Genomic DNA, 18,398 nt, shown 5'->3' with positions numbered 1-18,398 from the left:
CACATTATGTAATTTCAGGCAACTCAGTTCCCTGCTTTCGGAGTCGTTATCACTCTTTTGTTTGTCTGAACTATTCTCCGTCATCTTATGTACCTTCTTGTACTTTCCTTTGGTAGGTTTCTTATTGCTGGTTTTCTTTCCCGACCTGCAGACTCGTGCTATGTGTCCTACTTTTCCACACTGTCTGCACACTTTGTCTTTGAACCAGCAATCATTCTGGTCGTGTGTTGTTCTGCCGCAGTGATAGCACTTCTCTGTCCCATATGACATTTCGTTTGTGCCATATTCTTGCGGTCTCTGTTGTATCTCTGCAGTGCCCCGTGCTGCTGCTTCATATGATACCGCAATGCTGAAAGCCTTTTCCAGCGTAAGGTCCTTTTCAGATAAAAGCCATTTCTGGGTTCCTTCACTTTGAAGCCCACACACAAACTTGTCCCTTAAGGTATCTGCCAGTCCCGCTCCAAACTGGCAGTGTTTCAATAGTTTGCGCAGTTCTGTTAAATAATCAGCATTGCTTTCATCCTTATGCTGGTTCCGTTTGTGAAACTTGAACCTTTCTGCTATCAGCAGCGGTGTGGGGTTTAAATGTTCCTGTAGTATCATTACTATGTCTTCAAAACTCTTTTCCATTGGCTTCGTTGGGGTTACTAGATTTTGTAATAACCCATAAGTCTTTGCACCCATTAAATTTAACAATACCGACGCTTTCTTGTCATCTGACACCTCATTTGCCTTGCAGTACACCTCTATTCGCTCGACATATGTAGTCCAATCTTCGACTTCATTGTCAAATGCGGTGATACTGCCACTCTTCGGCATTTTGGGTGTGGTTTAAAATGGCGTCTCCCAATGGCTTAAAATGGCATCTCCCGCGCTTTCCTTCCTCCCCTGCTGCTGCCAACGCCGCACTCGGTGGTCCTTGTGGCAATGGCGGCGCCTCGCGGGTTTCTGCGCGTCTCTCTCTCCCTCTCTCCGACGCTGCTCGGCCTCTGAACACCGGCTGCGCCCTGTGCGCTCTGCCCTCTCTCTCTCTGCCCCGTCGACGCTGCTCGGCCCTTTGCTGTGCCACTCAGTCGGGCTCTAGCCCGCCGCTGTCCGGGAAGGGTCTGCGCACTACCTGTTGCCAGCCCGTCTTGCTGGACCACCTCGACTGGAAAGCCAAGCCTGGCTCTCGACAGCCTCCCCCGCAATTCTCGAGTCTCTGCTGGGTGACTGGGCGGTTGCCCGTGGTCGACGCCCGAGTCTCTGGCCTTGACCTCCAATCCACTGATCTCCAGGAACGAATCCCCGGGAGGTGATGCAGAGTTGCAGGTAGGTTCGAACTTGCCTCGTCGTCAATGTTGTGTCTGGGTATAATAAGATACAGACTGCAGCAGAAACTGTACAACAGGTGTTTACTCAACGTGGCTCACAGTTGAACTGACTGTACAGATTACTACTCAGTGCTATATACAGGTGTGGTCACTGCCGGTACTACAGTATACATGAGCTGTAAAAAGTAGTTCCCCCCCATAAAGGTATATACATTACAACATTAAGAGGAGAGAATACATCTGAGCACAGGTGGGACAGACATCAGAGGTTTTGCTCAATGTGATGATGTTTCGTTTTAAAATGAGGCAGACTCCCTTCAGTGATGTTGGCATTGTTGCTCTCCTCTGCGCCTCCCAATTCAATGTAAAACAACCTGCAATGGGTTAAACATTCGAGTTGTCTTTGTGAAATAAAATACAGCACTCTGACTACATTACCACAGCGGGGCAGCCTGAAACAGCCTGTGTGTTCACTAACTGTCGGGCGCAATAACTTCCACCAATTCAATTACATTTAAATGAAATTCAGTTTTCTTGTTTCATTTCAAATCTAGATAATAGATTCTGTTCCACGAATCAAATCTTTTCTTTTAAGAGTGAACTGATTGAAAACTTTGGAACCTTGCTGAAAAAAAGAAGTATGTAAATGATAGAAAAAATACAGAACATTGCATTATAAAATGATACTAGCACCTGTTACAATTGAGATGGGATTTCAACTAGTCAGTGCCCCTCCTGTATCTCACTGACAGCTGAGCAGCAGTAAGATTATAAATTGGAAAGAACAAAAATGAGTACAAGTTGCAGCTCACTGGAAATATTAAACAGCGCTCAGCAACTTTTTAACATTTAATTTTCCAGTGGCAGTGTTGGGTGATGCCATGAGGGAAAAATCAAGTAATGGGCCTAGAAATTCATCTTGGGCGCTGGCGCAGAACGGGCCAGTATCAGATCGGCCGCCCATTGACTGCAATGGAACTGACTATCAGGCGCTGCGTATATCGGGCAACGGTCCAATACTGCCCATTTTGCACCACTGCCCGAGACGAATTTCGAGGCCAGAATGTCCTGGCTGAGGAAATCAGTTGAAGAAAAGAGGTGATCTGTGTCAAAGGCAGAAGTGATGACTAAACTTGGCGGAGGAGCCGGTTTCAATGTCTGGTGCTAGTTTCTCTTGTACAGTTTATTTTTGTCATTTTATTTGCTATTAGAAGTGCAATTGTTTGCCGATGTCTTGGGATTATTCTTTTTTTTAATGGATCATCCCTTTACTTCACATTTTCAGAATGTGTTCTGTGCCAATAAGTACACAGGACGCAATAAATGGTAGGATACTGAGAAGTGTAGAGGAACAAAGGGACCTTGAAGTGCAGATCCACAGATCCCTGAAGGTAGCAGGACAGGCAGATAAGGTGGTTAAGATAGCATACGGGATATTTGCCTTTATTAGCTAAGGCATAAAATATAAGAGCACGGAGGTTATGCTTGAACTGTATAAAATACGAGTCAGGCCATATCTAGAGTACTGCGTACAGCTCTGGTCACCATATTACAGGAAAGATGTGATTGCGCTAGGGAGGGTACAGAGGAGATTTACGAGGATGCTGCCAGGACTGGAGAATTTTAGCTTTGAGGAAAGATTGGAGAGGCTGGGGCTGTTTTCTTTGGAACAGAGGAGGCTGAGGGGAGATTTAATTGAGGTGTATAAAATTATGAGGGGCCTAGATAGAGTGGATAGGAAGGACCTAGTTCCCCTAGCAGAGGGATCAATAACCAGGGAGCATAGATTTAAAGTAATTGATGGAAGGATTAGAGGGGAGTTGAGAACCTTTTTCACCCAAAGGGTGGTGGGGGGTCTGGAACTCACTGCCTGAAAGGGTGGTAGAGGCAGAAACCCTCATCACATTTAAAAAGTACTTGGATATGCACCTGAAGTGCCGTAACCTACAGGGCTACGGACCAAGAGCTGGAAAGTGGGATTAGGCTGGATAGATCTTTTTCGGCCAGCACGGACACGAGGGGCCGAATGGCCTCCTTCTGTGCAGTAAGTTTCTATGATTTCAATGGTTCTATGACTCCGGATAATCACGTAGCTGAATTATACATCGCATTCTAGTAACACATCAAGTGGAATTTTTGATCCTAATTTGTAAACTTTAAATACTTTCTTTTGCAAGCATTAAGGGATTCTCAGTGACTCATTTCTATTTATTTGTTTGGTTTTCCCCCTTTTGAAGTTGTAATTTTTCCCCTCCTAGTTGAACGGCGTGGCCCATCTTCCCATCTCCAAAGTTTACGCTCAGGGGCAGCAGGTCCTGTAGCTCCTTCCCTTGACATGCCACCTCTCTTAATAGAAACATAGAAACATAGAAGATAGGAGCAGGAGTCAGCCATTCAGCCCCTCGAGCCTGCTCCACCATTCAATGCGATCATGGCTGATCACCCAAATTCAGTACTCTGTCCTTGCCTTCTCCCCATATCCCTTGATCCCTTTAGCCTTAAGAAATATATCTAACTCCTTCTTGAATATAATAGAAACAATGGCCTTGTGGAGTTCCTCGAAATCGAATCCACTGCTCAATAAATTCACTGATCGCAGCACATTGGTTCAGGTTTTACATGCGTTTTGATTTTCATTTCATTGTTGATTAAGTAGACTGTGGTGCAAAAATTTCCAAAAAGACCATGTTTATGTCAATGTACTACAATCCTGCTCCCAATATAAGATAATGTGGCAATCAGTTATGTGCTTGTCAATATTAAATGATTATCTAGACCTCTGTATTGTACACAGAATATTGCACCACCCCGATTTCCTCTGTCCCACCATTGGCAGCAGTGCCTTCAAAAATCTAGGCTCTAAGCTCTGGAATTCTTGCCCTACACCTCTCCAACTCTCCATCTCTTGTTCCTGCTATAAGTCGATCTTTAAAACCTACCTCACCTGTCCAATTGGGCCGGATTTTGCAGTAGAAATAATGGTGAGGCAATCAGCGCTCACTGTTGCTTACGTGGCAATCGGACAGCAACTTCCAGCGGCCGCATGTGCGCACTTAAACGCGTAAATCAGGAAGTTGCTGTCCGAGATGCCCTGCTCCTCCAAAAGTTGTGCAATACCGAGACACTCACCATTGAAATACATTGAACGGCATGAAGTTGCTGTATTACTTGATATATATGAACTAAACTTGCCAGAAAAAATTAGGGCTTGTCCATTCTAGTGTAAGTACCCTTTTTAATGGCGTGTTAAGTCTTAATTACTGCCAAACAATCTCTCTGGCACCGAAAATTAACTTTCACAAGTGTGAAGTCTCATTTCTTCAGATTTTAAATATTGTTGGAGATGTAAAATAATAAAAAATTGTAAATAATTTTTAACCTCTTTTTCTGTCTCTTTTATCTCTCTTTCTTAATCCATTCTTTCTTTATTTCACTTTATTTCGCTTCCTGTACCTGATTTGACATTGAATTAAAAAATGTTCCAACTGACATTTCCTGGTTCAGACTCTGCGCTGCTCATTAACGATTCTTCAATCTGATTGGTTAAGGAGATACCGCGTTGCTTGCCCTGTTCACACAGGTCCCAGATCCCCTGTAGAGGGCGCTGCGCTTTTTGGATAGTTGGCTGACAGGAACTTCCAGTGCAAAAGCCCAGGGAAAGTCAAGTGTAACCTTTGCTGCGGACAGCAAAATTCGGCCCAATATCTTCTTATGTGGCTCGGTGTCAAATTGTGTCTGATAACGCTCCTGTAAAAGGGCCTTGGGACGTTTTAGTACGTTAAAGGCACTATATAAATGCAAGCTGTTGTTGTTACAAGAGAAGCTGCATTTCTTTTTACAACATCGTTTTGTCTCTGCTACAATAGGTGTGGAAGGACGCGGCTACACAGATTTTCTTTTCGCTGTCTGCTGCCTGGGGAGGACTGATAACGCTCTCCTCATACAACAAATTCCACAATAACATATACAGGTAAGCAGCTGGACCCCGTCCCCTCCTTGCACTGCGGGTTACAGTTTGTAGTAAGAGTGCCATTCTGCCTGTGGGTGGCGCCCTTCTTGTGACTGCTGCCTCCCTCTGCCTTCCTCCAGGGACACTCTATTGGTGACATGTACCAACAGCGCCACCAGTATATTTGCAGGCTTTGTCATCTTCTCCGTCATCGGATTCATGGCCAAGGAACTTAAAGTACCGATCACCGAGGTTGCAGACGAAGGTAATTTGAAAGCTGAATGTCGCAAGTACTTTTTTAAGCATTTTTTTTTGTGTGCCAATCTTTTCCACTTCCCGAAGGCTGTCATTCATCTCCCTGTGGGGGTATAAACCCGAAGGGAATCATTCACCCTCCAGTACTGAAGTGACCATTCATTTGTGTTCATTGTGAAAGTGAGCGTCAGAGGCTATTGCATCGTGAGGGGCATCATGGCTGAGTCCAATCCATTCCGCAAACTACATCAACACACACACACTCACACCCAACATCCTCACACACCCAACATCCACACACACACACAGCATCCACACACACCCAACACACACTCACACCCAACATCCTCACACACCCAACATCCACACACACCCAACACCCACACACACCCAACATCCACACACACCCAACACCCACACACACCCAACACCCACACCCACACACACACCCAACACCCACACACACCCAACACCCACACACACACCCAACACCCACACACACCCAACATGCACACACACACCCAACATCCACACACACCCAACACCCACACACACCCAACATCCACACACACCCAACATCCACACACACACCCAACATCCACACACACCCAACATCCACACACACCCAACATCCACACACACCCAACATCCACACACACACCCAACATCCACACACACCCAACATCCACACACACCCAACATCCTCACACACCCAACATCCACACACACCCAACATCCACACACACCCAACACCCACACACACCCAACATGCACACACACACCCAACATCCACACACACCCAACACCCACACACACCCAACACCCAAACACACCCAACACCCACACACACCCAACACACACACACACCCAACATCCACACACACCCAACATCCACACACACCCAACACCCACACACACCCAACACCCACACACACCCAACATCCTCACACACCCAACACCCACACACACCCAACATCCTCACACACCCAACATCCACACACACACCCAACACACACACACACCCAACATCCTCACACACACCCAACACCCACACACACCCAACATCCACACACACCCAACACCCACACACACCCAACACCCACACACACCCAACATCCACACACACACCCAACACCCACACACACCCAACACCCACACACACCCAACATCCACACACACACCCAACATCCACACACACCCAACACCCACACACACCCAACACCCACACACACACATCCACACACACCCCCAACATCACCCAACACCCACACACACCCAACACCCACACACACCCAACACCCACACACACCCAACACCCACACACACCCAACACCCACACACACCCAACATCCACACACACCCAACAGCCACACACACCCAACACCCACACACACCCAACATCCTCACACACCCAACATCCTCACACACCCAACATCCTCACACACCCAACATCCACACACACCCAACATCCACACACACCCAACATCCACACACACCCAACACCCACACACACTCAACACCCACACACACTCAACACCCACACACACCCAACACCCACACACACCCAACATCCACACACACCCAACACCCACACACACCCAACACCCACACACACTCAACACCCACACACACCCAACACCCACACACACCCAACACCCCCACACACCCAACACCCACACACACCCAACATCCACACACACCCAACATCCACACACACCCAACACCCACACACACCCAACACCCACACACACCCAACATCCTCACACACCCAACACCCACACACACCCAACATCCTCACACACCCAACATCCACACACACCCAACACACACACACACCCAACATCCTCACACACACCCAACACCCACACACACCCAACATCCACACACACCCAACACCCACACACACCCAACACCCACACACACCCAACATCCACACACACACCCAACACCCACACACACCCAACACCCACACACACCCAACACCCACACACACCCAACATCCACACACACACCCAACATCCACACACACCCAACACCCACACACACCCAACACCCACACACACACAACATCCACACACACACCCAACATCACCCAACACCCACACACACCCAACACCCACACACACCCAACACCCACACACACCCAACACCCACACACACTCAACACCCACACACACTCAACACCCACACACACCCAACACCCACACACACCCAACATCCACACACACCCAACACCCACACACACCCAACACCCACACACACTCAACACCCACACACACCCAACACCCACACACACCCAACACCCACACACACCCAACACCCACACACACCCAACATCCACACACACCCAACACCCACCCAACACCCACACACACCCAACATCCTCACACACCCAACACCCACACACACCCAACATCCTCACACACCCAACATCCACACACACACCCAACACACACACACACCCAACATCCTCACACACCCAACATCCACACACACCCAACATCCACACACACCCAACACCCACACACACCCAACACCCACACACACCCAACATCCACACACACACCCAACACCCACACACACCCAACACCCACACACACCCAACACCCACACACACCCAACATCCACACACACACCCAACATCCACACACACCCAACACCCACACACACCCAACACCCACACACACACAACATCCACACACACACCCAACATCACCCAACACCCACACACACCCAACACCCACACACACCCAACACCCACACACACCCAACACCCACACACACCCAACATCCACACACACCCAACAGCCACACACACCCAACACCCACACACACCCAACATCCTCACACACCCAACATCCTCACACACCCAACATCCTCACACACCCAACATCCACACACACCCAACATCCACACACACCCAACACCCACACACACCCAACACCCACACACACCCAACACCCACACACACCCAACACCCACACACACCCAACATCCACACACACCCACACCCAACACCCTCACACACCCAACACCCTCACACACCCAACACCCTCACACACCCAACACCCACACACCCCCAACATCCACACACACACCCAACACCCACACACACCCAACATCCACACACACACCCAACATCCACACACACACCCAACATCCACACACACCCAACATCCACACACACCCAACTTCCTCACACACCCAACATCCTGACACACCCAACACCCACACACACCCAACACCCACACACACCCAACACCCACACACACCCAACACCCACACACACCCAACACCCCCACACACACACCCAACACCCACACACACCCAACACCCACACACACCCAACACCCACACACACCCAACATCCTCACACACCCAACACCCACACACACCCAACACACACCCAACATCCACACATACCCAACATCCTCACACACCCAACATCCACACACACCCAACACCCACACACACCCAACACCCACACACACCCAACACCCACACAGACCCAACACCCTCACACACCCAACACCCACACACACCCAACATCCACACACACACCCAACATCCACACACACCCAACACCCACACACACCCAACACCCTCACACACCCAACACCCACGCACACACCCAACACCCACACACCCACCATCCTCACACACCCAACACCCACACACACCCAACACCCACACACACACCCAACACCCACACACACCCAACATCCACACACACCCAACATCCTCACACACCCAACACCCACACACACCCAACACACACCCAACATCCACACATACCCAACATCCTCACACACCCAACATCCATACACACCCAACATCCATACACACCCAGCACCCACACACACCCAACACCCACACCCAACACCCACACACCCAACACCCACACACACCCAACACCCACACACACACCCAACACCCACACACACCCAACATCCACACACACCCAACATCCTCACACACCCAACACCCACACACACCCAACACACACCCAACATCCACACATACCCAACATCCTCACACACCCAACATCCATACACACCCAGCACCCACACACACCCAACACCCACACCCAACACCCACACAGACCCAACACCCTCACACACCCAACACCCACACACACCCAACATCCACACACACCCCCAACATCCACACACACCCAACACCCACACACACCCAACACCCTCACACACCCAACACCCACGCACACACCCAACACCCACACACACCCAACACCCACACACACCCAACATCATCACACACCCAACACCCACACACACCCAACACCCACACACACAATACAATACAATACAATACAAATCGCTTTATTGGCATGATAAGGTACATCTTATGTTGCCAAAGCATCAAAATACATTTATGGTTGAACACATAAACGCGGTTCCATTCATACAGTGTATAAACAGGTATATCCCTGAGTTTATAAATATATTTTCGCCTTGTTTATATATACTCTTGTCTTAGTTTACTGGTTGTCCCTCTGTTCATGGCAAGCTGTAACATAGTGTGCCGCCAGTGTTACACAGCTTCTCTCCTCCCCCAGTAGGAATGGGAGTTTTTGGTTGTCAGTCAGATTTCTGAATTCAGGGCATATTTGTGAGAATTTTTGATAGAAATTCTCTCTGATGCCCTGATATTTTCCACAGGCTGTGAGGAAGTGCATCTCTGTCTCAACTACTCCCTGACTGCAGTGAGAGCATATCCTGTCTTCTCTTGGCAGCCTGGTCTGCCTGTGTCTGCCTTTTTCGATCGCTAGGCTATGTTCGCTAAGTCTGTACCTTGTCAAGGTTCTTCTCAGTTTGTTATCCTTTACCATGGTCAGGTAATCAGCTATGTTGTATTGTCTGTTTAGGGCCAAGTAGCAATTGAGTTTGCTTTGGGTTTTTGTTGTTTCTGCCCAATATGACAGATATTTTTCCTTTTGCTTAGCGACGATTGTGTTGGGTCGAATTCTTTGTGTTACCCTGTCACTGTCCTGGGGCTGGTTATTGTTAGTATTGTTATTAGTTACTTTATTGAGTCCCAGGACTAGTTGACTGAGGGTATTCTTCTTTATGGTCAGCTCTTGGCATTTCAGGGCCTCGTAGTGATAGCATTGGGGGTTGCTCATTTGTAGGTGATTCCAAAATTTGGTGGCTCTTTTTTGGATAGTGATTATTAATGGGTATTGGCCTAGTTCCGCCCTGCATGCGTTGTTTACTGTTTTCCTTTGAGTCCGGAGGATACTTTTACAGAATTCCGCATGTAGGATCTCAATTGGGTGTTTGTCCCATTTTGCAAAATCTTGTTGTGTTAGTGGTCCCCAGACCTCACTGCCATAGAGTGCAATTGGTTCAATTACTGATTTGAAAATTTTGAGCCAAATGATAATTGGGATTTCTATTTGGATTGATTTTTTGATGGCATAGAAAGCCCTTCTTGCTTTCTCTTTCAGTTCATTCACAGCCAGTTTGAAGTTTCCCGTAGAACTGATTTTTAAGCCCAAGTATGTGTAGTGAGTGGTTTGTTCAATTTTGGTTGTTCCTACTGTGAAATTTATTGTGGGTCCATGTTGTTTGGATCTTTGCTGGAACACAAGGACTTTGGTTTTTTGGGGATTTATTGTCAGGGCCCAAGTCTGGCAGTACGACTCCAGCAGGTCCAGGTTCTGCTGTAGACCCTCCTTAGTTGGTGACAGCAGAACCAGGTCGTCGGCATAGAGGAGGAATTTAACCTTGGATTCATATAGGGTGAGGCCGGGTGCTGTAGATTGTTCAAGTAGTTTTGCCAATCCATTAATGTAAATATTAAAGAGTGTCGGTGAGATTGGCGAGCCCTGCGTCACCCCCCGCCCCTGTGGGAAGTATTTTGTTTGTTTGTCTCCAATTTTAACTGCACATTTATTGTTTGTATACATTGATTTAATTACATCATATGTTTTACCTCCTACCCCGCTTTCGATAAGTTTCAGGAATAAACCGTCATGCCAGATGGAGTCGAAAGCCTTCTGGAAATCTACAAAGCATGCGTAGATTTTGCTTTTGTTATGGTGAACGTGTTTGTCAATTAGGGTCTGTAGGGTGAAGATATGATCGGATGTTCTATAGTTTGGCAGGAATCCAATTTGGCTTTTACTCAAGACATTGTGCTCTTCAAGGAAGTTTATAAGTCTTTTGTTTATGATGCTACAGAATACCTTCCCCAGGTTACTGTTTACACAGATGCCTCGATAGTTGTTTGGGTCGATTTTCACCCAACACCCACACACACACCCAACACCCACACACACCCAACACCCACACACACACCCAACACCCACACACACCCAACACCCACACACACCCAACACCCACACACACCCAACACCCACACACACCCAACATCCACACACACCCAACATCCACACACACCCAACATCCACACACACCCAACACCCACACACACCCAACACCCACACACACCCAACACCCACACACACCCAACACCCACACACACCCACACACACCCAACACCCTCACACACCCAACACCCACACACACACCCAACACCCACACACACCCAACACCCACACACACCCAACACCCACACACACCCAACACCCACACACACCCAACACCCACACACACCCAACATCCACACACACCCAACATCCTCACACACCCAACATCCACACACACCCAACATCCACACACACACCCAACATCCACACACACCCAACATCCTCACACACCCAACACCCACACACACCCAACATCCACACACACACCCAACATCCACACACACCCAACACCCACACACACCCAACATCCTCACACACCCAACACCCACACACACCCAACACCCACACACACCCAACATCTCCACACACACCCAACACCCACACACACCCAACACCCACACACACCCAACACCCACACACACACCCAACATCCACACACACCCAACACCCACACACACACCCAACACCCACACACACACCCAACACCCACACACACACCCAACATCCACACACACCCAACACCCACACACACACCCAACACCCACACACACACCCAACATCCACACACACACCCAACACCCACACACACCCAACACCCACACACACACCCAACATTCACACACACCCAACACCCACACACACCCAACACCCACACACACCCAACACCCACACACACACGCAACACCCACACACACACCCAACACCCACACCCAACACCCACACCCAACACCCACACACACCCAACACCCACACACACACCCAACATTCACACACACCCAACATCCACACACACCCAACATCCACACACACCCAACATCCACACACACCCAACACCCACACACACACCCAACATCCACACACACCCAACATCCTCACACACCCAACATCCACACACACCCAACACCCACACACACCCAACACCCTCACACACCCAACACCCACACACACCCAACACCCACACACACACCCAACACCCACACACACACCCAACATTCACACACACCCAACACCCACACACACCCAACATCCACACACACACCCAACATTCACACACACCCAACATCCACACACACCCAACACCCACACACACCCAACACCCACCCACACACCCAACATCCACACACACACCCAACATCCACACACACCCAACACCCTCACACACCCAACATCCACACACACCCAACATTCACACACACACCCAACATCCACACACACACCCAACATCCACACACACCCAACACCCACACACACCCAACACCCACACACACCCAACACCCACACACACCCAACATCCACACACACACCCAACATCCTCACACACCCAACACCCACACACACACCCAACATCCACACACACCCAACACCCACACACACCCAACACCCACACACACTCAACACCCACACACACCCAACACCCACACACACCCAACACCCACACACACCCAACACCCACACACACCCAACATCCACACACACCCAACATCCACACACACCCAACACCCACACACACCCAACACCCACACACACCCAACATCCTCACACACCCAACACCCACACACACCCAACATCCTCACACACCCAACATCCACACACACACCCAACACACACACACACCCAACATCCTCACACACACCCAACACCCACACACACCCAACATCCACACACACCCAACACCCACACACACCCAACACCCACACACACCCAACATCCACACACACACCCAACACCCACACACACCCAACACCCACACACACCCAACACCCACACACACCCAACATCCACACACACACCCAACATCCACACACACCCAACACCCACACACACCCAACACCCACACACACCCAACACCCACACACACACCCAACATCACCCAACACCCACACACACCCAACACCCACACACACCCAACACCCACACACACCCAACACCCACACACACCCAACACCCACACACACCCAACACCCACACACACCCAACATCTCCACACACACCCAACATCCACACACACCCAACACCCACACACACCCAACACCCACACACACCCAACACCCACACACACACCCAACATCCACACACACCCAACACCCACACACACACCCAACACCCACACACACACCCAACATCCACACACACACCCAACACCCACACACACCCAACACCCACACACACCCAACACCCACACACACACCCAACATTCACACACACCCAACACCCACACACACCCAACACCCACACACACCCAACACCCACACACACACGCAACACCCACACACACACCCAACACCCACACCCAACACCCACACACACACCCAACACCCACACACACACCCAACATTCACACACACCCAACACCCACACACACACCCAACATCCACACACACCCAACACCCACACACACACCCAACACCCACACACACACCCAACATTCACACACACCCAACATCCACACACACCCAACATCCACACACACCCAACATCCACACACACCCAACATCCACACACACCCAACATCCACACACACCCAACACCCACACACACACCCAACATCCACACACACCCAACATCCTCACACACCCAACATCCACACACACCCAACACCCACACACACCCAACACCCTCACACACCCAACACCCACACACACCCAACACCCACACACACACCCAACACCCACACACACACCCAACACCCACACACACACCCAACATTCACACACACCCAACACCCACACACACCCAACATCCACACACACACCCAACATTCACACACACCCAACATCCACACACACCCAACACCCACACACACCCAACACCCACCCACACACCCAACATCCACACACACACCCAACATCCACACACACCCAACACCCTCACACACCCAACATCCACACACACCCAACATTCACACACACACCCAACATCCACACACACCCAACACCCACACACACCCAACACCCACACACACCCAACACCCACACACACCCAACATCCACACACACACCCAACATCCTCACACACCCAACACCCACACACACACCCAACATCCACACACACACCCAACATCCTCACACACCCAACACCCACACACACCCAACATCCACACACACACCCAACATCCACACACACACCCAACACCCACACACACCCAACACCCAGACACACCCAACACCCACACACACCCAACATCCACACACACACCCAACATCATAGAAACATAGAAGATAGGAGCAGGAGTAGGCCATTCAGCCCCTCGAGCCTGCTCCGCCATTCAATGCGATCATGGCTGATCATCCAAATTCAGTACCGTGTCCCTGCTTTCTCCCCATATCCCTTGATCCCTTTAGCCTTAAGATATATATACGACTCCATCTTGAATATATTTAATGAATTGGCCTCTACTGCCTTCTGTGGTAGAGAATTCCACAGATTCACCACTTTCTGGGTGAAGAAATTCCTCCTCATTTCTGTCCTAAATGGCTTACCCCTTATCCTTAGACTGTGACCCCTGGTTCTGGACTCCCTGACCATCGGGAACATCCTTCCTGCATCTAGTCCGTCTAGTCCTGTCAGAATTTTATAAGTTTCAATGAGATCCCCTCTCATTCTTCTAAACTCCAGCGAGTATAAGCCCAATCGACCCAATCTCTCCTCATGCGTCATTCCTGCCATCCCAGGTATCAGTCTGGTGAATCTTCGCTGAACTCCTTCCATGGCAAGAACATCCTTCCTCAGATAAGGCGACCAAAACTGCACACAATACTCAAGATGTGGTCTCACCAAGGCCTTGTACAACTGCAGCAAGACATCCTTGTTCCTGCACTCAAACCCTCTCGCTACGAAGGCCAACATACCACTTGCCTTCTTAACCGCCTGCTGCACCTGCATGCTTACCTTTAAGCGAGTGGTGCACAAGGACACCCAGGTCTCATTGCACTTCCCCTTCTCCCAATCTATTGCCATTCAGATAATAATCTGCCTTCCTGTTTTTGAGACCAAAGTGGATAACCTCGCATTTATCCACATTATATTGCATCAGCCATGTTTCTGCCCAATCACCCAACCTATCCAAATCATCCTGGAGTTTCTCGGCATTCTCCTCACAGCACACACGCCCACCCAGCTTTGTGTCGTCTGCAAACTTGGAGGTATTACATCTAGTTCCCTTGTCTAGATCATTAATATATATTGTGAATAGCTGGGGTCCAAGGACTGATCCCTGCGGTACCCTACTAGTCACTGCCTGCCACTCAGAAAAGGACCCGTTTATTCCAACTCTTTGCTTTCTGTCTGCCAACGAGTTCTCTATCCAAGTCAATACCTTGCCCCCAATCCCATGTGCCTTAACTTTACACGCTAATCTCTTATGCAGGACCTTATGGAAAGCCTTTTGAAAGTCCAAATACACCACATCCACTGGTTCTCCCTTATCTATTTTACCAGTTACATCCTCAAAAAATTCCAGTAGATTAGTCAAGCACGATTTACCTTTTGTAAATCCATGTTGACTTTGTCCGATCCTGTCACTGTTTTCCACTTCTCTGCTATTACATCTTTTATAATGGACTCTAGCATTTTCCCCACTATCGATGTCAGGCTTACCGGTCTGTAATTCCCCGTTTTCTCTCTACCACCTTTTTTGAATAGTGGGGTAACATTAGCTATCCTCCAATCCATGGGTACTGTTCCAGATTCCATCGAATGTTGGAAGATGACCAGCAATGCATCTACTATTTCTAGGGCCACTTCCTTAAGTACCCTAGGATGTAGATTATCAGGCCCTGGTGATTTATCGGCCTTCAATCCTGTCAATTTCCCTAACACCATTTCCCTACAAATACTGATTTCTTTCAGTTCCTCCCTTTCATCAGACCCTATGTTCCCCGATATCTCTGGGAGGTTATTTGTGTCCTCCTTTTTGAAGCCAGAACCAAAATATGTATTTAATTGGTCTGCCATTTCTTTGTTCCCCATTATAAATTCCCCTGATTCTGACTGCAAGGGACCTATGCTTGACTTCACCAATCTTTTTCTCTTCACATATCTATAAAAGCTTTTAGTCAGTTTTTATGTTCACTGCAAGCTTACTCTCATATTCTATTTCCCCCTCTTAATTAATCCCTTTGTCCTCCTTTGTTGAATCCTAAACTGCTCCCAATCCTCAGGTTTACTGCTTTTTCTGGCCAATTTATATGTCATCTCCTTGGATGTTATGCTATCCCTAATTTCCCTTGTTAGCCACAGTTGAGTCACCTTTTTTGTTTTATTTTTATGCCAAACTGGGATGAACAAATTTCCTGATTCACCTCCTGATTCCCCAAAGCCTTTCCACCACCTGCAAGGCACAAGTCAGGTCTGTGATGGAATACTCTCCACTTGCCTGGATGAGTGCAGCTCCAACAACACTCAAGAAGCTCGACACCATCCAGGACAAAGCAGCCCGTTTGATTGGCACCCCATCCATCACCTTAAATATTCACTCCTTCCACCACTGGCGCACTGTGTCTGTAGTATGTACCATCTGCAAGTTGCACTGCAGCACCTCCCAAACCTGCGACCTCTACCACCTAGAAGGACAAGGGCAGCAGGCGCATGGGAACACCGCCACCTCCAAGTTCCGCTCCAAGCCACACACCATCCTGACTTGGAAATATATCGCCGTTCCTTCATCGTCGCTGGGTCAAAATCCTGAAACTCCCTCCCTAACAGCACTGTTCACCACACAGACTGCAGTAGTTCAAGAATGCGGCTCACCACCTCTTTCTCAAGGGCCATTAGGGATGGGCAATAAATGCTGGCCTTGCCAGCAACGCCCACATTCCGTGAATGAATAAAATAAAGCATCCACACACACACACACACCCAACATCCATCCACACACCAAACATACACACACAAGATCCACACACACCATCCTTAACAACATTAAAGGCAGCCAGCCTTCAAATGTCACTGGAGGGTTAGGGTTAGGAGGCCAAACAAGTGAAAGGTGTGGGGGGTGGAGGAGGGTGGGTCTGTGAAAGTGCCCTCAGAATGCAGCCATGCACAGTTGTCATGGAAAGGTCAAGGTTTAAGTTGCAAAAGATTACAACCTGTAAGGGGTTAAACATTCGGGTTGACTTTGTTGAATAAAATACAGCACTGTGAGTAAAATACCACACGGGGGCAGCCTGAAACAGTCTGTGCTTTCACTGACTGCCGAGCCCAATGGCGGCTGAGCACTCAATCACATTTAAATGCAATTCAGTTTTCTTGTTTCATTTCTAATCCATTAGACCAAATAATGGATTTTTGCTCCACAAATTAAATCTTTTCTTTTAAGTATGAACTGGTTGAAAACTTCAGGTCTCCCGCCAGACAGGTGCAACTCACACCT

General features: G+C 49.0%; 1 protein-coding gene across 1 annotated transcript in view; it reads left to right on the top strand.

The window, feature by feature from the left end:
• Positions 1–18,398, top strand: part of slc6a5 (solute carrier family 6 member 5) — a 72,246-nt gene that overhangs the window by 36,876 nt on the left and 16,972 nt on the right. Inside the window, exons 8-9 of the mRNA XM_086008153.1 lie at positions 5,180–5,283; positions 5,403–5,527. Coding sequence (XP_085864279.1) covers positions 5,180–5,283; positions 5,403–5,527 — 229 coding nt within the window. The remainder of the gene's footprint in view (positions 1–5,179; positions 5,284–5,402; positions 5,528–18,398) is intronic.

The sequence above is a fragment of the Somniosus microcephalus genome, chromosome 15, assembly GCF_052327205.1.
Source record: "Somniosus microcephalus isolate GS21.2 chromosome 15, FLI_Smic_1.0, whole genome shotgun sequence".
Classification (NCBI taxonomy): Eukaryota; Metazoa; Chordata; class Chondrichthyes; order Squaliformes; family Somniosidae; genus Somniosus; species Somniosus microcephalus.
Note: the sequence above shows the minus strand (reverse complement) of the source record. Positions and strands in the feature narration are given on the sequence as shown.